Here is a 26,717-nt window from a genome sequence, read left to right on the forward strand (position 1 = left end):
ACCTATACGCACACGCACACACCTTTTCTTCCCATCACGCGATCACACGCATTCATACACACATAGATACACAATCCATTGCTCTTTAAAGTCCCTGAGCTCCTGCCATGTGCAGTCGTTGACTCATTTTGTTGAGATTGCTGTGGAGTTTTGATGGGCTTTAGGAAAAGAGATGACTGCTCAAGCGTTACGATGCTTTTGTACGCGGCACAAACACAAAGTTTATCCGGTGTTAGTGCTTGACTAGGACATATAGGACGTATTTATTTGTGTGAAGTGTTTTTAGCTCTGTTCCAAGACCTAGTTAGCTGTCTTGTCTTCTGTCTACATAGGCAGCTACAGTATCTTACAAGACTGTAATGGACTCTTGTATGTGAGAGTTTTTTGAAGTATTAGCATTAGCATTAATAGCATTAACAATTGCTACGCATTATGAAAATAATACTCTAATAAGCATAGCATATTTTTCTTTTCAATGTTTATTCAAATTTTTAATTGATGATATACTTATTTTTATACTTTTTAGTTATGAGGTAATCTTTGTTTTTATCTGCCATCTTGGATCAATTTTGTCTTTAGACCAATGCAGTTATGTAGGATATATTTAAAATGTTGGATCTCACAAAGCATTATAACATCTTTTGTTTTTATTGGTTTTTGAAAAGGAGATGTTATGGACGTACAGTAATATTAATTACAAATGACTTTTAAGAAGTTTTTTTCTGGTCAACCCCATAAGGCAAAAATATATATATTTTAAAATATAATTTAAAATATTTCTAAATCTAGATGGTTTCAGCAGTAACAATATAAACAAACAGCTTTTGTGAAACTAATGTTCGATTGCATTTTCGATTCTAAGGACATGGTTCGATTCTCGGTTTTTACCTTTTTTTTAAACACAAAAAAAGTTTGCTGTTAAATTATAAATTAAAAAAAGTATTTTCAAAGAGGTGTTTGTTTCAGAGTTTAGTTTAGCAAAGTCAGACCATTAAACAAACCGAGAGCGGAAGTTAAGTACCATCCAGACACGTAACCACGACAACGTGCGTGTGTCCGATGAAACGTCTATATAAAAATGGCCAAAAAATATATGTACTGAAATATATTTTGAAATGTTTACAAATTATTTTTCACCAATATATTTTTGGCAATTTTTTTGTATATTTAAATATTTTTTGTATTTTAAGGCATTTATATTCACGTCACATTGGATGAAAAACTGTTTTTGAAAAGATTAAAATTAGATATATATTTTCAATTACAAACATATATAATTATACATTTTATACAAACCTTTATATTTTGAACAAGAAAAATATATTTTTTGCTGTATGTGTTGTAAAATGTGAAATTAATTTGTTGACCTTAAAAGCATTTTGAAATATATGTTAATATACGAAGGTTAAAACTTAATATATTTTCAAATTCAAAATTATATTATATTAAAGGTGCAGTGTGTAATTTTTAGAAGGATCTTTTCACAGAAATGCAAAATAATATACAAAACTATATTATCAGGGGTGTATAAAGACCTTTCTTAATGAACAGTTATGTGTTTATTACCTTAGAATGAGACGTTTTTATCTACATACACCGTGGGTCCCCTTACATGGAAGTCGCCATTTTGGGCCGCCATGTTTCTACAGAAGCCCTTAACGGACAAAATTTTTTACTAAGTTGTCTCCAACGTTGACATGTTTGTCCGGTGGCTACAGTAGCTTCTCTATGTGTTTCAAAAGCGAGGGGGGAGCAGTGGTTGCAATTCACAACCTCACCACTAGATGCTGCTAAAATGTACTCACTGCACCTTTAACTTTCTACAAAACGTTACTTTCTACAAAATGTATTTAGCACATATTTATAATGTATTTAGCATTTATTAATACTTATAAGAAATGTTTTTTTGCCGTATGGGACAAACAGATTGGTCTCAGAGTTGCGTTTGCTTGTTAAGCATGTTTAGGGTAAAAAAGTATTTTACTATAAAGAAAAAAATGCTTACACCTTTAAAGAAAAACATCAATCTGTTTAAGTGTTTATGCTTTTAGGGTACCAACCTACGTGTTCTGCACATTAAGCTGATATACAGTAGAGAAAATTGACACACCTCGTCTTAAAAAAATACGTACGGCCACAGCCTTTTTAAAGTATTTCTTGATGTGGAATAACTTTTGCTCAAGATATCCTTGTATTCTTTTGATGTTCTTCAAAGTTCTGCAACCTTGCAAGTTCCTTATCAGCCTCGTTTTAACAATACCTCGCTGACGTGGACCATATTCCCAATCTCTGCGCTCTAGATACATTTATTTTTGTCTCGGATGAGGAATATCTCTTTCTTTCGTACATGCGTATGTGCATTGGGTAGGAATAAAAGAGTTTTTCGCTCTGACAGGTGGCACTGGCTGGTGTCACCTGGCTCTCAGGGGCCCACCGGAGATCGGGTAATTGCGAGGGGTTGGACCCGATTCGGTGTCACGCAGGTGGCGTGAAACGCAGCCGCTCGGCTCACCTGAAATATTCAAGCTCCTCCAGCAGCTCGGCTTTGATCTCCTCTTCGCAATCGACAGGGGAGCAGAGGGAGGTGCATAAGAGGAAGAGAAACGGCACGAACAACAGGAAAAAGCAGCACACCTGAGAAACGAACAGATTGACGTTTCTTAAGAGAGAATAAACAATGGCAGGTTATCCGTGTTATCCGCTGCTTGCCATTTTTCACCCCCACCTTCGTCGATTTCTTCTAGAAAGTGGGCCATTGCACCTTATTTCGGTGTGTGTGCGCATGTTTCGCAGGTAAAACTCCCGCTCTGACTGATTTTGTGCTGTTTGTTATGGATTGTCAAGTCACTGGCCCCCATTTATATCGTTCTTCTTAACACGGTTATATTTACTCTGTAATAAATTTTACCAAGACACGTTTTTTCCTCAAAAGTCAAGGAGGAATTTTTCAATAGTTTGTGTTCTCGACTGTTGCTTTAATAAACCATATGGTGTCAAAACAAATAAATAAACAAACAAAAAAGAACAATTACTCACTCTAAAAATGGCAGGATTTAATTTAGGCCAGTTTTTTATTTTTTTACCGCCTCAAATTCATGCCAGTAAATGGACATGCAGAATGTCAGTGGCTATGTGAGATGATAATAATGTCTGGTTTGATTGTAACCACAGAGTAAGTGCGAAAAGAACAATGGGCCATTATGATGATGATAAATAATGTGGACTCATTCAGTCGTACATTTGCACAAAGCGTTTTTGGGAGACTAATTGGAAGCTACTTTTAAATTATGAATGGTAAAAAAGAACTGGTTTGATGGGTGATAAAAGGACAAAGAAAGTGCTACACAGAAAAGATAAAACTAGCTGTTGAGTTCAGTGACCTTTTTGATTTCGAGGAAATCAAATAACAAATAGGACATGTACATACTGACAGTCATCATACCAAAGGTTGCAGTGTTTTTTATATAAAATGCTTTAACGATTGAACAGCTGTCACCCAAAACTAAAGGTGAAGTGTGTGATTTTTGCTGCTCACACAACAACGCCTTCAACCAAAACCAGGAGCGTTTTTATGCGTCTTGCCTGTGCACTTGCACAACAGTGGCATTTTTGGGTCTGAAAACAAGCATCTGATGAAATTTGTTAAAGGGATAGTTCACCCAAAAATGAAAATTATGTCATCATTTACTCAAACTTGTGTTGTTACAAACCTGTATACATTTATTTGTTCTACTGAACACAAAGGAAGTATTTTTTCATACTATGGAAGTCAATGGTGCTTCTGTTTCCTGCTTTATTACAAATATCTTCATTTGTGTTCAGCAGAACAAATACATTTATACAGGTTTGTAACATTAACCCATCTCATTGATGTTTAAACAAAACGGTTTGATAGTTTCACCGTCTAGATTATTTGCATTTATCGTTCTGTAGAAGACAGGTGCAGGTGAGGCATTAAGTTGTCTTAAAATGCAATATAATGTGACAGATCAAAGAGTAGAAGTGAAACATATTTCAGATGCCAACAGTCGATCAAATGCAAACACATGATGACGTCACATGTATGCTAATTAGAGTGTGACGTCATCACCGCCACAATCTCTAAAAATCCTGTGGGAAACACTGTGGGATAACCCCCGCATTTTCATAGCAAAAATCACATATATCTTAGCAGAAAGTTGAAAAATTTTGCATTTACTTCACACAAGCGCCATGGGAACGTTATGAAGTGATTATGTGACGTGATTATGTGACGTGAACATCACTGAAAAGTTGCCGCAATTTTTGCAAGTTGCCGCAATTTTTGCAAGTTGCCGCAATTTTTGCAAGTTGCCGCAATTTTTGCAAGTTGCCGCAATTTTTGCAAGTTGCCGCAATCTTTGCAAGTTGCCGCAATCTTTGCAAGTTAAAATAAAAATTTGATAAATATCCTGCATATTCCATCGCATTTTTTAAGAAATCGTGCCGCAAGATTAAACAAAAATACTCTGCGTTTTTCTGGAAGAACTGACTACACAGAGCCGTAGTTTACTAATAAGCGGGAAATATCACATTCATAATCGCGGATGAATCGCCTGTCATTATGAATTGAAACATTTTTCCCTGCTTGTCAGTGAACTACGTCTCTGTGTAGTAAATGTCGTCCCAACTGAAAGCAGCTGATGGTGATTTATAGCTGACGTGATGCGAGTGATAGTCCCGTGTGATTTATCGTGCAGCCCTATTAAATATATATTTGAATTTGAAAATATATTTAGTTTTAACCTTCATATATTAACATACATTTTAAAATGAATTTCAGGGGCAACAAATACATTTCCAATTTTACAACAAAATTTTCACTGGCCAAAATATAAAAGTTTGTATAAATTCTATAAAGCATAAAATGTATGAAAAACGTATGTATACCAAATTATAAGTTAATATGTTTGCCATTGAAAATATACTTAATTTGAATATTTTCAAACCTGTTTACAGGGTCGTAACATACAAAGTTTTTCTTTCAATGTGATGTGTATATAAATGCCTTAAAATATATTTATTTTTAAAACATATGCAAATTATGCAAACACAAACTTTTATTTTGTATGCGATTAATCGCGATTACTCTTTTTACAGCCCAAGTTTTGTCACAAATTACCATCGCTATCTTCTGGCTTTGCATGCATAATACAGCATTGTTTGTTGTTTTTGACAGTTTGTTATGTGCACATAGTTTTTTACTACATCATTGTCAACCTAAGATGTTTCCTCCTATCCCAACAACAATGGGTTGCTGGATCGGCCAGGTTTGGCTGCTTTGCAATTTAATATTTTAACATAAAAACATCATATTTTAATGTGGTGATGTGGTGCAGGTCACCAGTAAAGCAGATAATAAATTCTGGCTAGATTTGCCAGTCTTGAATCGTCGTAAAATTACATGCAATACAGTGAATATCAGTGATAATGTATCACACGTTCAAGTTAAAATGGACTCTTATGCACAGCTGACTTGCTAATTAATAACACAGTTAAACTTTCTAAATGACAGAAACCCAAAAAGATCTCCGTGTCAAAATAAATATCAGCAGGTCGGCTACAGTATGTCATCTTGTGATGTCATTCTTGATTGATGCTCTTTCTCACATGTGACACACCATTGAAGTCAGTCATTGGTTAGTTAACTTCTCTTTGGCGATTGTAAGACTTTGATCCTTCTGTCTGAATGGGTGAAGGTTTTGTAATTCTGTTTGATGGACACTAACTGTTTTTCAGATTTGGCTCTACTATAAATAGTAGGTAAACCGTTTTCTAACCCATTGAATGAGCAGAAACCTTGCGGGAATCGAGTCTCAACAGTACCTCAATAAACGAGTCAATCATTTCAGTTCCCAGATCAGGAGGAATTTTGTTTTAAAACCATCTGAGTGATGCTTGAGAGGGTTTACAACAAACGGGACTTTGTGTCTTTTCAAATATGTCCTTGCTCTGAGATCAGAAACTGGTTATGTGTTTGTCATCAGATTCAAAACTTTCCGAATGAAGCCGTTCACGGGTGCGTTTTAGACGGGGTGTTGATGCGAGGTGCTAAAACTCCTAAATGAAGTGCAGTGTGACGACTAATTCCTGACGACATGAGTCACACTTCTCCTATCATTGTAACGCTCGCGTGTGTTTTGAGCCGTCTGTCATCTTCTGCGGAGAGACCGGGTGACTGGCTTGGGATTAATTATTCGGGATCATTTCACAGTCTTCACTGGTGGGTTTAGAAAGGTGTCAGTGATATTTAGAGATGGTGACCGTTAACTTCGCATTCTGCAAGAAAACACTTTGTTACCCTGTGATGTATATTTATGCACTTACAGATTAGACAGAAATATGACGGGTGCAACGTGATTTGTCTACGTAACTGACAGATTTAGGCTGTATTTATTATGATATCACCGTCCTTTAAAAACCATTGACAATCCTGGATTTAGGTTTTTACTGTATGTTGTTGCTCTTTTATAGCTCACACGACTTTGTGGAATCTGTTTTGTGTATCAAATGTGAGTAATAGAGAGAAATTAAGGGTGTATTCCACTTTCATAAAAAATCCTGATATTTTACTCATCCCCATGTCATCAAAGATGTTTTTGTCTTTCTTTGTTCAGTCAAGAAGAAATTACGTTTTTGAGGAAAACATTCCAGGATGTTCCAATGCAGTTTAAAATTGCAGTTTCAATTAGGTCGATACAATCGTGTATCGATGGTCGTCAGACATATGACCGATAGTGGGCTTTTATGATGATAGTAGGCAGTGTTGTGGAAAGTTACTTTTAAAAGTAATGCATTACAATTAGGGATGGGTATTGTTTGGGTTTTTTTCGATACCGGTGCCAAATCGATACTTTTAAAACGGTTCCGGTGCCTAAACGGTGCCTAAAGCGATACTTTGAAAAAAAGAGTCACAAAAAGATGGTAGATGAAAGTACAGCATAAAACACAATAAAAATTCTTATCTGTTTGTCATAATTTGTTTATTAATGATTTGCCTAAAGCACCATCATCTTTTAAGACCTGCATTCTTGATTTCTTCTTTATAAGATTTTTGATTTGTGAATTAAATAAATCTTCTCAACACTCCACTTTGAGCTCAGAAAAATGTTCTATGATTGGTTGTTAATAATCTGTTCAATGATTGGTTAAAGCGGCTGCCGCTCACAAAAAGATAAAGGGCGAGTTCTAATCGAAAGTGATCCTCCCTATTGTCCATTGTCTGCTACTGTATGTATTTACTGTTTACTCCTAACTGTTATTGTGAAGCGTACTTGAGCTATGGAAAGGCGCTATATAAATTAAACTTATTATTATTATTATTATTATTATTATTATTATTATTCCCTTCGAAGATCAGATCTCTTGAACTCTAGAGAAAGTTGCGCAATTGTGTCTCATAGTGTGGCTAATTAAACACACTTGGCAAATAGAGCAATAAAATACAGCGTCTTTTTCTTTTTATTTAGATCGACTGTTCATGTGACATCCTCTTCGTGAAGTGCCTTGACGCAAAAAACGGCATTTGGCATTCACCCCAAATATTTTCTCGGCTTGTGAAACCATTCACGTTTTGACGCTTTCTGCTTGTCTCCGACGAACTTGACACCCGTGACTGCCGCGGTCCATCTCAGGCCGATATAAGCAGAAGTACTAATAAAACATTAGTGAGATAATACGTTTTAGCAAATGAAGAAATGAAGAAATGTTACCATATTAGCAAAATAAGCTGCCGTCAGATCAATTGCGGCATTCACGCGCTCCTCAGAGGATCTCATTTTCCAAATTGTTCTTTAAAGTCAGAATATAAAAATAACCTGGACATAACGTTATGTTTTCACAAAATTTGTTCGTTTTGTATTATTAGGGATGTGCAGATGAGGATTTTTTCACATTTTAAACTTATTAAACACAGCGCATATTTTAAATGAAAATTTATTTGGCAAAGTTCAAAAGTTGGCTACATTTAATCTTTAACATTAGATTATTTAATATTTACATTTATTAATAAACTATTTTTTTTAATGTTTGTTCATTATTACTCTTGACGAAAAACTCAACTCCAATAAAATAGTAGCTCCAATTACAAACTTGCTTATATTGCTTGTTTATTAATAAAACGAATTCAACGGATGGTATCTGCGTTAAAACACAAATAAATGTAAAATTTAATTGACATAATTTTTCATTACTACGAATGCTTATTTGTTCATTTTTTTTTATTAAAACAGAACAACAATAAATTAGTAAAATGACTTGCTTATATTAAACAAAACATTTAACAAAAACGAATAGACGGAAAACATTTTACCGGCCCTATAACATAAATAAATCTAAGATCCTTAGATTTTTCAAAACACATGATTGGTTTACATTTTTTTATCAATATAAAGCTACAATAATGTAAAATATGAACAAACTCACCTAAGTTAAGCGAAGAAATCAAACTTGAATCCTATGTATTATATCAAAGCTTTCCGACTTTCACATTCACGTGAATTTAGTAAGTCAGGAAATTATTTACACCATATGAGTGTACTATAATTTAACTAGCGATTGTGCTGTGCTTGTGTGATTATTTTTTTTGCGCTACAGAGAGCAAAATACTTCAGTCAACCGTTCATGCATTAAAGAGGCACCGAAATGAGGCACCGAAATCTGTGTTCTGATTCGGTCCGGTAGGTACCGCCCATATAGGTTCCGGTGCCATAATGGCACCGCGTTTCGGTACCCAACCCTAATTACAATATTAAGTTACTTCCAAAAAAGTAACTAATTGCGTTACTTAGTTATTGCGTTATTTTTCATGAAAAGTAATGCTTACATTACTTTTTAGTTACTTTTGCGTTACTTTTTCTTGGCTGAGGTTTGATCTCTTTCAGGCCTTGCAGGTGTTTTTTATGACTGAAAATTTCTGCATTCAGATATTGCATATTTCTTCACAAAACTGTCGAGCTCTGGCCCGCCATCTCAGTTTCTGACTCAAACTGTACACGTAGAGTGCATAATGTGACTGTTTAGTTTAATTCTGTACATATTTTTTTTTAATCAAATTAATTAAACAAAAAAAAAACTTGCGTTACTTTTTTGAAAAAGTAACTAAAATATTAATGTGTACCTTGAAAAAGTAATGCGTTACTTTACTCGTTACTTCAGAAAAGTAATATTATTACGTGATGCACGTTACTTGCAATGCGTTACCCCCAACACTGATAGTTGCCGATAATTATTATTATCATCATAGTTTTACATAAATATGCACATTGCATGCTTTTCCTCGCATGAGAGGGTTTGTGGGCTTTACTTTGCGCAAGAGAGCTTGTAATGTGGCTTTCACATTGGACGCGGTGTGCACTGAGCTCGCCGCTGGGTTCAGCGCAGCCAAAATGGATACCCTTTTAGAATTTCCCGTTTCTATTGGTCGCGCGGGTAATCGTCACAAAACGCAGTGCAAAAGTTAGACTATTTTTTTGCTTGCGCATTGGTCGACGCAGTAACAAACCGCTCTTGCGCAGCGCAAGCCATTGAAATGAATGGGTTTCATAGCGCAGCACACATTGCATCCTATGTGAAAGTCGCATTACGTACGCAAATTCCTTCTTGCATGCATCTGGACTTGTAATGCGTGTGTCATGGACTCTTGCTTGGACCTGAACACGCGTGGCATGGACTCCTTCTAGCACCTGAACTTGTACTCTGGCACACAGAAAACATCAGAGTGGTTTGGGCTTTAATGATGCGCTCGGATTAATAGCTGGATTTTTAAGAAGTTTGCGGTTGTGACAGTGTTGCCCTTAGAGTAAATACGCTTCTTTTTTGTTCACCAATCAAGTGACTTGTCATGAACGAGTAAAAAAGAACAAAAAAATAAATGAGAAAAAATATTGCTGTGAATCGATGATCTTACAGGCTGACGCTATGATGATCTCAAAATCGGGCGTATCGCACAACACTAGTTTGAATACAGCTTCAAAGGACTCTAAACGATCCCAACCGAGGCATAACTGTACATTCACACGGACGTAAGTGTTAACGCTTCCCATTCACTTTTAATGGGTGACGTCATGCGTTACCGAACTGAATTGTGGATCCGCCGGCGCTGCGTCACTGCCGTTACTCGCGGCAGAAGTTTCTCAACTTTTCAAGCAGCAATGTGTGCGTCAGTCAATCAGAACGCTTTATGCAAATAACCTAGGCAGAGCAAGCCAATTACGTTTATGGAAGACCGGAGCATGTGTAGCTGCCACTGTGATTGGCTGTTGGCCACGCTTCAGACAAGTCTTCCGTCAAGCGTTAACGCTTTTGTCCCTTGTGATTGTACGGGGTCTTATCTAGTGAAACGATTGTCATTTTCCATCACCTCCAAAAAAGTACTTCTCATCTTGCACTAGCCATGTGATACACCAGCATGACCTTGCATATTATGTAATCACGTCAAAAGGTCAGTTTATTGTTTAAAATGGTCCGCAAGTGTGGGTTTTACATAATAAAGCAAGGTACATAAGGTCGCGCTGGCACATCACAAGGCTAGTGCAAGACGAAGTTGTGGTTTAAAAGTACTTTTTTGGCGAAAATGATGATCGCTTTGCTAGATAAGATCTGTATGCCTTGGTTGGGATCGTATAGAGCCCTTTAAAGCTGCATTAAAACAGCAAACTGTTGAGGTCCACTATATGAAAATAATATGAAATGTTTTCCCCAAAAATCTTAATTTCTTCTTGACTGACATAAACTTCTTGGATAACATGGGGGCGAGTAAATTATCAGATTTTTTTTATGAAAGTGTAATATTCCTTTAACTCTTTCACCGCCATTGACGAGATATCTCGTCAATTAAGAGAAAATGCTTCCCCGCCAATGACAAGATTTTACGTCTTTCCACAATACCGCTATTATCCACCAGGTGGCGCCCTTCCGCAACTTTTTAAACCCGGAAGTATTGCCCTATGGCAAGCGGATGCATGTCCGTGTCTGTTTTAAAGATCGCTCTGAATGGGAACTCTATGAAAAGTCCGTCACAAAAATGGAATTATCTCTGCTTTTTTGCTCAAAATATGGTGTTTTTGCCGAAACCTACCCATATTCAAAAGCGGATTACAAAAGAACCACTGAAGGAAGGATGAAACGGTTTATTGTTTGTTTGAAAGCGGAGGGTCTGTTCTTTTTATTTGGTATATTGTATGTTTATATAAAAAAGAACATTTTCTAGAAGGCATTAAACTTTGGTGAAAATCATGAAAAACGCTGGCGCTGGCTGGCAACTTTTTTAAAAAACGCTGGCGGTGAAAGAGTTAAGCATTTAACGAAGTGAGAATTATATAAAGCTGTAATATGTTTAATTCAGTTTATTTCTATTGGGGTGGTTTTTACAAACGTATCTTACAAAAACATTTCTTGAAACAAAACAATGGTAGTGATCTATGTTTAAATTAAGGCAGCTCAAACATGCATTTTGGTCTGGCACTGTCCGGGAAACCACCCCATAGCACTTTTTACTGTTTTGCATTGTACCAAAGTAGCTTTACATTAAAAGCACATTAGTAAAGTGCTAGTAATTTTTGGATATTTCAATGCAAAAATCTTACACATAGTGCCTTTAAATGAATTTCTATCCTGGGGAAAACAACTGAGATATTAAATAGACCTCTTTGTTTTTTCCTGTAAACAAACGACCCGATCGCACATCCACCGGGCCACTTTCCTCTTTCCTGTTCCAGTCAGGATAGATAACAGATCATCTTCCATCTCTGCCACAGACAATCGCCAGCAACGGCCCTATCTTGGATCTCTCCCAAAAAAAAAATCCCTCCGAATCCGTTGTTTTTGTCTGTGTCGGTGAGGGGGTGGAGCTGGTGCCAGTATTAATGCGGGGTCCAGACGAGACTCCAGCGATGGGCCGTATTGATTGTGTTGATTTGATTCATTGATCGATCTCTCCTCTCGAATGTGGCGTCTGAGAAGCGGCACTAATCTGAAACAGCTAAGGACAAATCTTCTGCCTTACATACGAATGCAGAAGATAAGACAATGTATGAAAAGAAGAAAGCACACTTATCTACACCATAAACTGCCTCCCATGTGGGGAGGTTGCATAGTTAGTCCGCTCCCAGTGATGTGTATATTTCTGTTATATAGTGTTGCATGTCTATATGCAGTCGTATCGTATATCTGTGCATGCACAGTTGGACCATTTGTGTGTTGTTTTTAAAACATGCATGCACAGTTGTATATCTGCATGCATAGGTAATGGTCCTTGTCTGCGTGAACCTTTTGTGTGTGTGTGTGTTTGCGTGTGCAGCAGGGGTTTAGAGGCAGCGCAATCACCAGGCAGAACAGAGTGGATCTATAAATTGATGGAATTCAAAGCCTGCAGCATCGATTACCATTATAACAAACAGCCGAGCCCAGAATGTCTGATTATTTTTAGACAAAGATTCTGTGCTCTCAGCAGCAATTCTGCTGATGCTGTCACACTCGCAGACATCTGCCTATGATTGCAATTAGATGGGATACAAAAAGAAAAATAATACCTCCATCTGCATTTTTCCCTTGTTTTTTTTTCATTCACCAGCCACTTTTTCAGATCGGTTTTGCCGGTCCAAACACTTTGTCTGCCGTACCCACATGTCAGCTTTCTCTCTCGCCTGCTGTCATCAGCGAGAGGTGCCATAGATTCGGTGCTAATCGATGCTAAAGATTTTTTCGAGTTCTGTGGAGAATTTGAAGGTTATGTCTTTGTGTTCGTATGGTTTGTGTATTTACAGTATACGTTTTCATCGACGCCTTTGTTCGGGTATTATGAACAGCAAGCTCTTAGATATGATTTGGTAACCACTTTTGTTTATATACATATATATACATTATGTGGTATTCCCCTATAGATGTGTTCAATGTCAAGTTCAACTCCATCCTCTTTTGCATATTTAAAGGGCGATGCTGTGGTGTTGGTCCACCGCACATGCACATTAACGCCCCAGCCAATCAATTTTCCTTGCTGGGTTGGGCGACATTAGACAGATGCTGGTTGTTTTGCTTGGCTCCGCCCTCCCCGGGCGGTTGGTCCCGCCCTGTTGTGACATCAGCAGAGCATCCCAGAGGGAATCTCATCAATTACAAATGGATGTTTGAATGGCACGGGTGTAATGACAGCGGCTCGATATTGACCCACCTGCCCACCACAGACTGAAAAGACAGACCTGATTGTCTTTTTCCAAACCAGTTGAACGTTTTACCGAAGACGTCGTCTTTTTGCTTGCACGTGTGCCTTTTTTTATAGCGTTCAATAGCGACATTTCTTGGTGGCTTTTCTCAAACTGCGTTCTGATTTAAATGCATAGATCACCCAAAAATGACACATCCGCCATCGTTTACTCTTTCTTAGTGGTTATTGTGTTTTAAAGCTACGTGATTTGTTTGTTAAACGCAAAGTTTTAGAATTGCCAGTTTTGTTTTATATTGCAGTGCTCCTATAGCATCAGTTGTATAAATATTTTTAAGATTCATGTTTGTTAAAGGGTCATTTTATCATAAATCACTTACCCCCGTGTCGTTCTAAACTACCAAGTCTTTTGATTGTCTTTAAAACACATTTTTAGATATTTTAGATGAAAACTGTGAGGCTTGTGACTGTCTCATAGACTGCAGTTTGATTTTCACAATCAAGCCCAGAAAAGAATGAAAGAAATTACCAAAAAGTTACATGTGCATACAGTAGTTCAATAATAATATTATGAAGCGACGAGAACAAAGAAAACAAAACAAACGATTTGGTCGTGCAGTACGTGTTCATGAACAGACTATGGCGCATGCTGCTGACATGACCTGCGAATGTAGTTGCCCACGGTTTTTTATTATTTTTTATTTAAGCCATTATTATTATTATTTATATTATTATTATTATTTATATTATTATTATTATTATTATTATTATTTCTATTATTATTATTATTTCTATTATTATTATTATTATTATTATTATTATTATTAATTTTATTATTATTATTATTATTATTATTATCATTATTATTATTATTATTATTATTATTTCTATTATTATTTCTATTATTATTTCTATTATTATTATTATTATTTCTATTATTATTATTATTATTATTTATTTTATTTTTATTATTATTATTATTATTATTATTATTATTATTACTATTATTATTATTTCTATTATTATTTCTATTATTATTATTATTATTATTATTATTATTAATTTTATTATTATTATCATTATTATTATCATTATTATTATTATTATTATTATTTCTATTATTATTTCTATTATTATTTCTATTATTATTATTATTATTATTATTTCTATTATTATTATTATTTCTATTATTATTATTATTATTTATTTTATTATTATTATTATTATTATTATCATTATTATCATTATTATTATTATTATTACTATTATTATTTCTATTATTATTATTATCATTATTATTATTATTATCATTATTATTATTATTATTATTACTATTATTATTATTATTATTTCTATTATTATTATTTCTATTTCTATTTATATTATTGGCATTATTAATATTGTTATTATTTCTATTATTATTATTATTATTATTGTTATTATTAGGGATGCATCGAATATTCTGCCACCGAAAATTTTGCCCGAAATACTTTTATCACCCAAACAATACAGCCAAATAGTTGTGATGACGCAAACAGAAACCGCGACCTGCACGTGCTTGTGTGAAGCAACATCTGCGGTGTGTACGTATTTCACCACAAAAAGGTGCTAAAGTGAGCAGATTTCTGTATGCACAGAGACACATGTGGTTGAATGTGTCAGACGTGATCAATCGATCGACTTGATGTGTAAACTTTAAAGAGAGTTGCGCTTATATGTGTCTCACTGTCCATTAACATACATTTGGCGAATAAAGCAATGAAAAACAATGTACCGTTTTTTTATGTGGACCGACTGTTTATGCTGCGCTGTTTGGGATTCACCCTCGGTCTCTGTGTGTGTGTGCGCGTTTAAGGGCACTCATTAGTGCATACAAGAGAGGCGTTTTTAAAAAGCAAGCAAACTTTCTGCATCTTTCTGTTCTTGACAGGGAACATACAAACAAAATTATCTCCACAGTATTGTTTTTCTAATAAAAACATTTGTTTTTGTCTTAAGTGTATGTATAGATTACTGTACAGTCAGAAACCAGTCTGTGCTTATTTGGTCTTAAAGAGACAGTAACCTCAATTAACCCTCTTAAGTCTGTGTCATTAATGTTAATCAAACAACCCAAGACAAAGAGAAAATCACTTCTGTAGCTCTAAAAATAATAAAAATTATATTTAATTCATACAATAAAGACTTCTGTACCTAATGTTAATTTCAGACCTTACTTAATGTGCAACTTTGTTCTTTTTTTATAAATGTTTGCAATTTCCGTGCCTCAAAAACTGTAATGTTATCCGAACCGTGAGTTTTGTGATCCGTCACACCCCTAGTAAAGTTAGTACACCGTGATAGCCATAAATGCAATGGTACTAATAATTGGCATAATTATTTATTTTGGTGTTACGGTTTTTGGCCTTGGTTTCCTCTTTTTCTGTTTCGGACAAGAATATTTATTTCAGGGCATCCCTAATTATTATTATTTTTATTAATTATTATTATTTCTATTATTATTTCATCAAAAATATCAAAAAATGTGTTCTGAAGAGTCGAAGGACTTGGTGGTTTAGAAAGACACAGGGGTAAATGATTTATGATAAAATTGTAATTCTGGGGTGAACTAACCCTTTAAGGCTGTTTGATTGTTTTGTTTGAAGATATCATATCGGATTGAATATGAAGAACTGCAGAAGAGATTCTGAGCAAATATGGATTTAAATTTTGGATAAATTATTATTATTATTATTTTGAAAAATTAAATTTAAATGCATTTTTTCTTCATCATAAAAGTCTTCTAACCCACGGCTCGTGTCAGTCCACAGTTCATGCTTCTTATGTGATTGGTAGCAGTCCTACGGTGTTGACTAACTGAGACGATCACCTGCTGAGCACGCTTGCGTTAACAACCGTCACAAAACTTGAGTGCATCATGGGTAAAAAAGTAACAAAGATGAAAGAGACTTTTGGAAAACTGTTGTAGCATCTTATAGGTATTCCTGTCTGAGCACAAATGAACAAACATTAAAAACATCATGTAAAAGCGAGCTTGGTTTGTCTGTGAATGTTTGTGAGTTTATTTTCAGCTCCTGCTGATATCTGACAAGCGTAGATGCCGTTTTGTCATGCATTAGATGTCAAAACTATTAATAAAAAGAGATTTCTTTATGTGCTCTTATTGTTAGTGCTGTTAAAACTTAAGCACAAGTTTCTAAATAAATAAATGTGACTTTGGTGTTACGATAACTATCACGGTTGTTATCACTCCGATTTATGATAAAAATAAATCTTAAACTTTATCTTGTAATTTGTCACACATAGTGTGGCATATTGAGGGTGGGGGTGAGGATGTTTTTTAAGTAGTTACTGTACAGACAGTTTAAAAGGGACTTTTTGTTGGGGCTTAACTTTTAACCAACCACAGAAAATTAACATCATGACCGTGAGCAAAATTATTTCCAAAAACTTTCTTTAGAAAAGTAAAAAAAAGTCCTAAGTCGCTGGTTATTAAATACTGTACATTCAGCTTTTGTAGATTTTAGACGGAGTGCTTGAAGATTTTGTATTTTAAGAAGATATTTAAGTATAAAAGAGTAAAGAACAATAGCAGTAAGAAAATAGATGACATGTTTAATTCTTAACACGCAGTCCTACATATTTATTTAGAATTAAGGTCATGCTGTTTAGTGCACCTGCTCTTGTAGATGTATGACCGTTCTTTACCAACTACAAAGTCATCGAATAACAAATAACACAAAACTTGTGTGTGAAGCACAGACCTGTTACTATGTCTTGGTGACCTTGAGACGTCTAGATTGGTTTAAAGTAATTGGAAGAACGACGGTGTCATTTTGAATCTTAAGAGTTTTCTGTTTTTTATGGGACCAAGGTGGTCACTATTCACTCCTATAGTAACCAACCCCAAACAGCACTTAAAAAACTTTGGTTGGGTTCTGAAGATCAATGAAAGACATTAGGGGTTTAAATGACATAATGGTGCGTAAATAAATTTTTACTTTTTGGTGAACTATACCTTTTAGTATGTCATTCAAATTGTATTTTCTGTAGACCAGGGGTTCCCAAACTTTCATTTCCCGACCCACTTGGGTATAATCTATTTTCATTTTTTTTATAGAAAAAATACATTTAGAAATACAAAAAAAGTTTATATTTTCATTGCCATTGAATTAACTCTTTCCCATGCCAGCGTTTAAAAAAAAGTTGCCAGCAAGTGCCAGCATTTTTATGACTTTCACAAAAGTTTAATGCCTTCAATAATTTTTATTTAAATATATATCACAATATATTAAATGAAAGAAGAAACCCCCTGCTTTCAAACAAAAAAACTATCTTTCATCCTATCTTCATTTGTTCTCTTTTATCACCTCTCAAATCTGGTTAAGTTTCTTCAAAAATACCAAATTTTAATAGATGCTGAGATAATTGCTTTTTTATAAAGGACTTTTGTTAGAGATCAGTTTCAGAGCAATCATCAAAACACGCACGGGAGTTTTTACTGTTTTTGGATCAGTGGATGCATTAGTGTCTTATAAGTTGGGTAAGAGTGCCACCTAGTGGATAATAGCGGAAGTATGGATTGCCGTAAAAACTTTGCATTGGCAGGGGAAGCGTTTTCTCTTAATAGACGAGATACCCCGGGAAATAACTTTTTTTTAAAGGGAAAAAATTGTTTTTGCTTCATTTACGTGACTCATATTTTATCCCACTGTGCAAACTACTAGTGTGTCCAGACCCACAGTTTGAAAACCACTGATGTTGGGTCTTTATGTCCATCAGATAAATTAACAGACCAGTATCTTCAGACCTACTAGAGATTAAAAACTGTGAATGACCTCTGATGATACTGATGAGGGTTTTACCTAAGGGATATAACGCATGTTTGTTGTTGTGAATGCTGTTGTGTCACTATAGAGCTTTAAGATTTGATATCTCATGATAATGTGCTCATTAACTTTACATTACACCATCATCAGCACCAAAATTTTATCAGCTTTTATCATCTAACATATCTATTTATGCAGTACTGACATCTAATAAGCTGATTCATTATGATTTTTTACCAACGAGCGTCCAGGAAAACCGAACCGTTTGTCCCAAATTGTCCCTTGCTGACTCTTGGGAAGCAAAATTTGAAAAGCGTCCAATGTTTCTGAAAGCAGAGCTGTAAATCTGTGGCTGAAATTCAGATTTTGTCCTCAGGATTTTTTCCTTTAAGTAAGAGTAGAGATTAATTAAAACCAAGTAAATGTAATGTTACATCATGCGCAGATTTGAAACAGTAATTGAAAGCCCCCCTCCTCTGTTTTTTAAGTAAGAACAGAAAGACAGTCAGATTATTGCAGTTTGATGGATGACATTGAGTCGAGTTGTAAAATGTGACAGGTGAATCCCAACATTGATGATTGATCTGATGCTGGAGGGAATTTTCTCGTTGTGTGCTTATAAAAGAGTATCAAATGAATTTGTTTGGGAGTAAAAATCACTTTTCTGTATAAAGTACTATGGTGGTACCAGGAGAATGATATACTGTATATCACCACACTTTTACGTTTAGTTAATTTGGTACTTTAAATATGCTTTGAAGGTTTTGTCTTCCCTAGAGTTGTTTGTTTTTGAGTTCGATTCATTTTGCCCTTGACAGTTTCCTCCTGCTTGATGGGTAAAGATGGATACTGGTGAATATTCAGCATTCCTGTGCATCTGCCATTTGCTCTCTCTTCCTCTCTCTCTCTTTCCCTCCTCCGGTCCCCCCTCCCCGTTCTCCCATGACTGTTGCAGAGATATTGATTATTTTGGATTCTGATTATCTAAAAGGCCTTCTGCAACTGTAGCCATTGGATTTATTTTGGTTTAATTATTAATGGGGCTGAGCTTACAGTAAGCAGTCTTTCTCTATCAGATCATGATGGATTACACGCTTAATATTCAGCCGTGTATATTTATTTATGTATGTACTAAGCTGTGTATATGAGTGTTGGCAGGTCTCTCTAACACATCCTTCGCTCTCTGTTGTTCTCTATAGAGGGAGCTCAATTCAGTGGCGGCACAGCTAGCAGGACGACAGGAAGAGAGCGAGGACTCCCATAAGCACCTGGTCGAACTGAGCCGTGAATTCAAGAAAAATGTGCCAGAGGTGAGTGAGAGAGAAAACATCAGCGTTTTTGTTTATAAAAGTCGGTTTCATGTGGATAAACCATTTCAATGTATGGTGAATATGTGCTGGTAGGTAGTGTAGTATGTTTTTAAACTTATGTAAGGAATGTTTAGGCTCCGCCCCTTTTGCATTGATTTTTTTTCTCTTTTAATGCCCCTCCTTCTTTTCCTTGCCCTCTCAAACTCGCCCACTTGTTGCACCTTTTTTTGTCCCCGCCCCTCTTTTTCAATCCCCGCCCCTTTCATTCTGGCTCCTCTCCATTTGGCGTCAGCGTTAACGCTTGACGGAGGGTGTGTCTGAAGCGTAGACCTGACGCGATTGTCAAAGGGGCTTTTTACACCTGGTCACTTCATGGGTTTTCTCTGAACGTAAAAGGCCAGGTGTAAATGCCCTCCGAAACGTTTTCGAGACGGATTTAAATCCGATCGTTCAAACCCTTTCAGGAGGTGGTCTGGGACGCATTTCAGACGAAACTAGACAAGTGTAAATACATCTGGTTGATGAAACCATATTATGTCAGTGCCATAGACTGTAAAAATAGATGTACGACGCGACAAATTGAAGCCAAAAATGTTCGACCATGGTCACGGCAATGTTTGGAGCCAAGGCATGCGCAGAAGGAATCGTCCGTGGAGCCAGAGGCGGAGCCGCGGTATCAAACTTCCTCCCAAACGCTCGCACGCCCAATTCAACCACGCCAATCATAATGACACGCCCCTTTTCTATAACCTCAAATTACTAGCTAAAATAAAACGTATCACAATAAAGAACAATTGAACATATATCAGCGTGATATCAACTACCTGAAAAGATCAAAACCATCTTTCGGAAACTTTTATTGGAAATGTAAATATTTTTTTTATTTGGAGCAGAGTCGCATTCGTTTGAATGGAGAGGGCGGGGTTTATGACTTGTATTGCCAACTTTTTTTGCACATATAAGATTAAGGTCTGAACTTACTATAACCATTATTTTTAGAGGTTTTAAAAAATATTTATTTTATTTAGAATTATTTACATTTTTTAGATTATCATTATCAAAAAGTATCATTACCGCAACATGATATTACATTAAATATATTCATTTACAAACTCATGTTTCGGTAATGAGAACTAAAAAGTTGTCTAGGTACTATGACAAACTAAATTTTAACTTTTATCTGGAGAGAAAAAATAAAAACCTGGAAGCCATCTTGAGTGTCACAGTCAACTATGTCCCTTTCAACAATTTTTTTTTTGAAAATGTTAGTTCCTTGAGGGGTTAAACAATGATTGAAAATTGTTGCGGAGGATGAGAAAATTTTTCTTGGACACATTTATATTCCTTATTATTGTCTCTACATTTACCAAATGATCACCAAATACCACACGTTTCTTTACTGTAAATGTTTATAGTATAACATGCACTGAAGCTTATTATTTTTTGATTTTTTAATTATAAATATTTCCATGTCAAAGAACCCAAATCAAGTCATGGACACATTGCGGTAATGAAAATTTTTCCCTTAAATGTGAAAAAAACAACAAAATTGGTTTGTAAAATGTCTTTGAGATCATGTGCAAAATAGTACATGAAGAGATGTTTGTAACTGTATGCTTCTTATTTTGATACTCTTACTTTTTTTTTAATGTTTCATGACACCTCATAAGTGTAATTTCGCAAGAATCACCAAGTTAACCGCAACACATGCTTCTCTGTTCACCGGTCTTGCATAAATGTAATTGTAACCACGTTGGTGCTTAAAAAGTTGAGAAACGTTCAACTTCTGCCATGAGCAACGGCAGTGACGCGACACAGACGGATCCACAATTCGGTTTGGTAACACATGATGTCACCCATTCAAAATAAAGGAGAACCATTAACACTGACGCCCCATGTGAATGTACCGTCAATACTTTTACACTGAATATTTAATTGTAGCCTCTTATTCCTTTCCTCAAATTTGTGTTTGCTTGCTAGTAGATGTATTCATAGCTTTTCTAAACGGCACAGGACCACCATAAGAGATTTTTCAGTCGTGTGACTTTAATGATCTCTGTCTGTCAGTCTGTCACTCATTGGGTCTATTTCACTGGAGACATAAAAACCGATTTGTCCCTCCAGTATCCGCACTAATACTATAACTGGGAGCATCTGGCATTTTATTGACGTTAGTTGTCACATACAACCTCATATCTAAGAGACGTCAGTGCAAGAGCTTCCAGAACCGAATCTCTCGAAAACGTCGAAATGTAGAAAATGTTTCTGTGCTGGATGTCCCTCAGCGTTCCAGTCGCTGTCGCTTTAATCGGAGCCCTTCAGGTAAAGGTGACGATGAGAGAAATGCTCGTCACGCTTCTCTCATTATACACGCTTTGACATTTTACAATTTTCCTCGTTAGGTTCTTTGGGCCTTGCGAGGCCGCGGTTGAACACGAAAGCGTCATCAGACCTCTCGACTGCTCGCTTGCTCTGCACTTGACACAAATATCATCAGTGACAATCAGAATTCATGAGATTAACCAAGAACATCTGGAACGTTCAGTCATTGAAGTCACAGAAATGAAGACAAATAAAGCTGTGGGTTCATTTCAATCATCAGTAATAGATTGACAGGTGATGATGTGTTGTGTTGTGATTGTGTTAATAGGGAAGTTGTTATTGGGCAATTCAATGCAAATGTCAACCTTAGGATGAAAAGTAAAGTTTTTAATCATACTGATATCTTGGATGTCAATGTTTGGGGGTTTAAAGACCCATTCAAAGTCTCTGTTAGAGTTTTTAAAGCATTTCTTTTTGTTATTTTCTAACAGAGTCTGATGCAATTCGCAATTATTTATTTTAACACAAAATCATTGTGATATGCCAGCAGGACATAGCTAAAGTTTCGAGAGGAGAAAGCAATATTAAAATATTGGTCAGTTTCTAAATAATAAAAGTATAGCGCTTCTACTAATAGTTATCCATACATAAATCAGTTTTTTACCGATGCAATATGTTAGAAACTATGCATTGCAATGAAAATGCAAATTTGTATCCAATGCACAGTTTTTAAACCGATGCATCACATCGTTAACTTTTTATGCCAATGCACCGAGCAAATCGGGGAATCTTCCCATCCCTATTTCCCAGTAAGTGCAAATTTTAATGAAGAAATGTCACATGCATAATGCTGGGTACACAACAAACGCGAAAGCATCGCATTCCTCGCTCTAGATTACTCGCGAGATTTAACTTAGCACAAATTGACAATATTCAACTCAAATTAAACATTTGCATTGCACGAAGACACGTTTGAGGCGAATTGCGCTTGATTTCACGGCAATCGAGTTGCCTAATTCGCATCATTCACATCGCCTGTGCGAGTTTGCATCTTTGCATTGACTTTGTATGGAATCTACTCAGGCAAATTAATAAATTCACGTTTGGTATGTATGCCCCTTAACACTGTATTTTTTTCTCATAATTGCACATACAAAATTTTTTATAAATATTATTTGTTCTTTGAAAAGCCGTCCCTACTTCTTTTGTTGGGTATTATTGCTTTTGGTTTGTGTCTTTTTAATTCACAGATACCCTACAAAGTATGTTGTCTCCCAAAAACGTATGTCCTTTTGTCACATCCCTCATTAGAGCTTTAGGAAAATATACCGTATTTTCCGGACTATAAGTCACACTTTTTTCATAGTTTGACGGGTCCTGGAACTTATAGTCAGGTGCGACTTAAACATCAAAATTAATTCATATGAACCAAGGAAACCATTACAGTCTACAGCCGCGAGAGTTCGCTCTATGCTCCTCCTGTATTTATGTAATTCAATGGATTCAGTGATGCAGAATGACTTAAGGACATTTTTGAACTTGATTTGGCGTGTCGTGTTTATTTACCCTATTCAGCCTCCCAGGTATGTTCTGCATGCTATTGTGTATAGTGTAAATAACTGTTAATGTTACTTTAACATGTACGGACACCTATTCAGTCTGCTGTTCTGTGCTATTGTTTAGTTGAATAACTTGCCGTTACAGATTAAGTGTCTGTTCTTCGGCTTGGATTTTGTGAAATCATTTTCTAAGTAAACGCGACGTACAGTGCAACTTTTATACATGTTTTTCCTCTTCAAAACACATTTTTGACTGATGCGACTTATACTCCAGAGCGACTTACTGTATAGTCCGGAAAATACAGTAAACAGACGGTTCAATATATTAAAGGGGTGGTTCAATGGTATTTCAAGCATTCTGACTTATTAACTCTTTCACCGCCATTGACGAGATATCTTGTCAATTAAGAGAAAACGCTTCCCCGCCAATGACGAGATTTTCCGTCTTTCCGCAATACCGCTATTATCCACCAGGTGGTAACTTTTTAAACCCGGAAGTATTGCCCTATGGCAAGCGGCTGCATGTCCGTGTCTGTTTAAACATCGCTCTGAATGGGATCTCTATGAAAAGTCGGTCACAAAAATGGAATTATCTCTGCTTTTTGCTCAAAATGTGGTGTTTTTGCAGAAACCTACCCATATTCAAAAGCTGATTACAAAAGAACCACTAAAGGTAGGATGAAACGGGTTTTTTTTGTTTGAAAGCAGAGGGTCTGTCCTTTCATTTGGTATATTGTATGTTTATATATTTAAAGAAGAACATTTTCTGGAAGGCATTAAACTTTGGTGAAAATCATGAAAAACGCTGGCGCTGGCTGGCAACTTTTTTTAAAAATGCTGGCGGTGAAAGAGTTAACAGTTATAGAGTTGTTTCCTCATGCTAAACCTAGGCAAAGTGTCAAAAAAGCAGTTGGACATGTTACAGAGTATTTCTGTGCCGAATGCACTTCGCCAGGGTTCGTACAAGTTTCGGAAAGTTTTTTTTCGATTACAGGTCCAACTGACGTTTCAGGGGTTTTCTATACGTATCACTTCTTTATATGGGCACTTCCTCCGGAAAACCCCGCCCACCCGTCAATCAGCGGGAGATGCTAGAGCTTGCAAACATCTTATCATGCCACTCAGCTTTGTTTAATTTCAAAACTCAACAATGGCACGAAAGATGAAGTGTGTTTTGGATGTAAGGAGAAGAAATCCAGCCTTATGAAAACAATGGATATAGTTTATTATACAACAGTTCTTTCTGGTTCTCGAATCTGATTGGCTAAGAGCTATGCGATATTGTGCTGATAACGGCACTGTAACCGCTTCACCTTCACTGTATCATTCTGCCACCTAGTGAATGGAGGTTCTAAGCAGGCTCATCTCTGAATGGAAAAACACAGACGCGCTGTTTTGAATCACTCTCCGTGTGTCTCATTAGTTTACTAGCTCATAAATCAGTCTGTGAATCCCCAATCGGAAGTTATTATTCCGTCAAAAATCAGCGCTCTTGCATGTTACGTTAAAGTTAATGGGAGAAATGTCTTGTCACATCGTGTGGACGATTAACACTTGGAAAGAGGAATATAAACACTCGTTTTTTTCTGGAGCGATGGCTCTCCTCAAAACACGAAAACACTGTGGAACTGCAGGTAAGCAGCGCAGCTTTTAAATGTGGACATTGATCATTTATTTCATCGTGACGTGACTATTAAAACATGTTATGAGATATCGCCACTGGTATATTTATAAGCAGCATGCAAAAACATCTCTCTGACACTTATAAAAAAACGTTTTATATAGTACTGACAAGAACAAAGTTTAATAATAATAATCGAGTGCTCGTATCGTGTTAAGAATAAGTATAGTTTTATTAACTTTTACCTCGCGCCAAAACAATAACAACACAAAAGACACTAAATATGAATAGGAAAACAAGTAATAGTTTCATCATGACACCAAATACTGCTGATTTGATCTCATTTTGATGATCATAAACAAACAAGGCCAACATGAGAGCCAGGGAATCCCAGTCAGAGATGTAGCCCAGAGAGGGCGGTGGTCAGCGGGGCGAGTGAAGACTGACGTCCGCTCATGCTTTGGTTCTCATTCGTACCGAATCTTACTAAGCAAACGTTCAAACAGGCGCTATCTTTACTAATCGACTGCAGATTAAAATATAATACATATACATTCTCGACTGAACTAATCTTAAAACTACACTTTGTGACCAAGAAACGGTAATATAAAGTAACGGCTTTTCCGTCCATTGAGTTGTTATGAGCTTCAAAGCAGCCGAAAGTTTTACCTGTCATTCTGGCCGCCCTCAAATCCGTGGCGGAAGAAGTAGTTCTCAAACAAAGAGGCTTTTAAAATAACTCCGTTGTTGTTTTCTAGTTTTCGTTCTTCAAACGTGTGCCGTCGAACTGTTGTATAAAAGCAATATCGCTCTCGGAGTCGTGTGATATAGCTCTATATCATCACGGCTGTGATTGCCTCCGGCACTCGGCCTACGGCCTCGTGCTTCTGGCCTAATCACAGCCGTGATGATATAGAGCTATATCACACTCCTACTCGAGCGATATTGCTTAATTATCCGGGGTAGCAGCGGAGTTTTGCGTGTGTGTTTGATGCGGTGGATTTTCCCAACCGGGTCATGACGAGTTGCACGCGGCACACGTGTTGCGGCGCAAACCATCCCTGATGCTATTTTGCGGTTTCAAAAAACAATTGCGCCACTGACCAAAAAAAACTAGTCTAAAGTCAGTGGCGCGTTGCGCGTGGTTCATTATGCTATTTTAAGGTCGCATGCTTGACCATAATGTATAGCGTGAACAACGCGCACACACTTTGCATCTAATCTACACAGATGCAACAGTTATTTTTGCAAATCATAAATTGTTATACTTAAAAATGTTAACACATGAGATAAGGGGAATCATAGTGGTGAGCATTGTGGTGATAGTTTTTATTTATTGTGTGGCTGCATTAAAAAATTCTCATGCAAATAACGATTAAAAATTTTTCATAAGTTTGATGTGTGGCTGTATTACGTTTATTTTATGTAAATAATAATTAAAATGTTTTCATAAGAAACCTTAATGTATATGAACTTAATTTGTAAGAGTACTTTGGGGTTGGACCTTGCTTGCGTTTCTTGGGTCCGATTTCAAAGCCCCCAAACCCTTTCAGCAGTGAGGGTGGATGCAGCGATGTCCTCTGCTGGCGTCAGGTCCTGTGTAGAGGCAGATCCACCTCCCGTTACACAGCGTGGACGATTTATGCTTGCAAGCTTGGGATTTCCCCGTCTCCTGACATCATTGTAGCGCTTGGCGCAACGATGGGGATTGCCAGCTGATGAGACAATTGTGGCTATTTCCTCTCACGCCTGTATAACCGACACTGATTTGGGCGGGTTTCTCCCATCCCCATACAAAACAACTTCTCTGTCTTTGACTGCTCTTACAAGAACGCCGGTCTCCTCGGCTGTGAACCGCACCGTCATAATAATAGGAACCTGCCATGGAACTTGCGCCCT

At 36.4% G+C, this 26,717-nt stretch overlaps 1 protein-coding gene across 4 annotated transcripts in view; it reads left to right on the forward strand.

The window, feature by feature from the left end:
- cux2b (cut-like homeobox 2b) overlaps positions 1 to 26,717 on the forward strand; it is a 194,298-nt gene that overhangs the window by 64,570 nt on the left and 103,011 nt on the right. For all 4 annotated transcript variants that reach the window (XM_065248261.2, XM_073816201.1, XM_065248259.2 and 1 more), the window contains one exon: positions 19,206 to 19,316. Coding sequence is in view for 2 of the 4 variants with exons in the window: in XM_065248259.2 (XP_065104331.1) it covers positions 19,206 to 19,316 (111 nt within the window). In the remaining 2 variants the exon portion in view is untranslated. The remainder of the gene's footprint in view (positions 1 to 19,205; positions 19,317 to 26,717) is intronic.

Source organism: Paramisgurnus dabryanus, chromosome 11 (genome assembly GCF_030506205.2).
Source record: "Paramisgurnus dabryanus chromosome 11, PD_genome_1.1, whole genome shotgun sequence".
In the NCBI taxonomy this organism is placed as follows: domain Eukaryota; kingdom Metazoa; phylum Chordata; class Actinopteri; order Cypriniformes; family Cobitidae; genus Paramisgurnus; species Paramisgurnus dabryanus.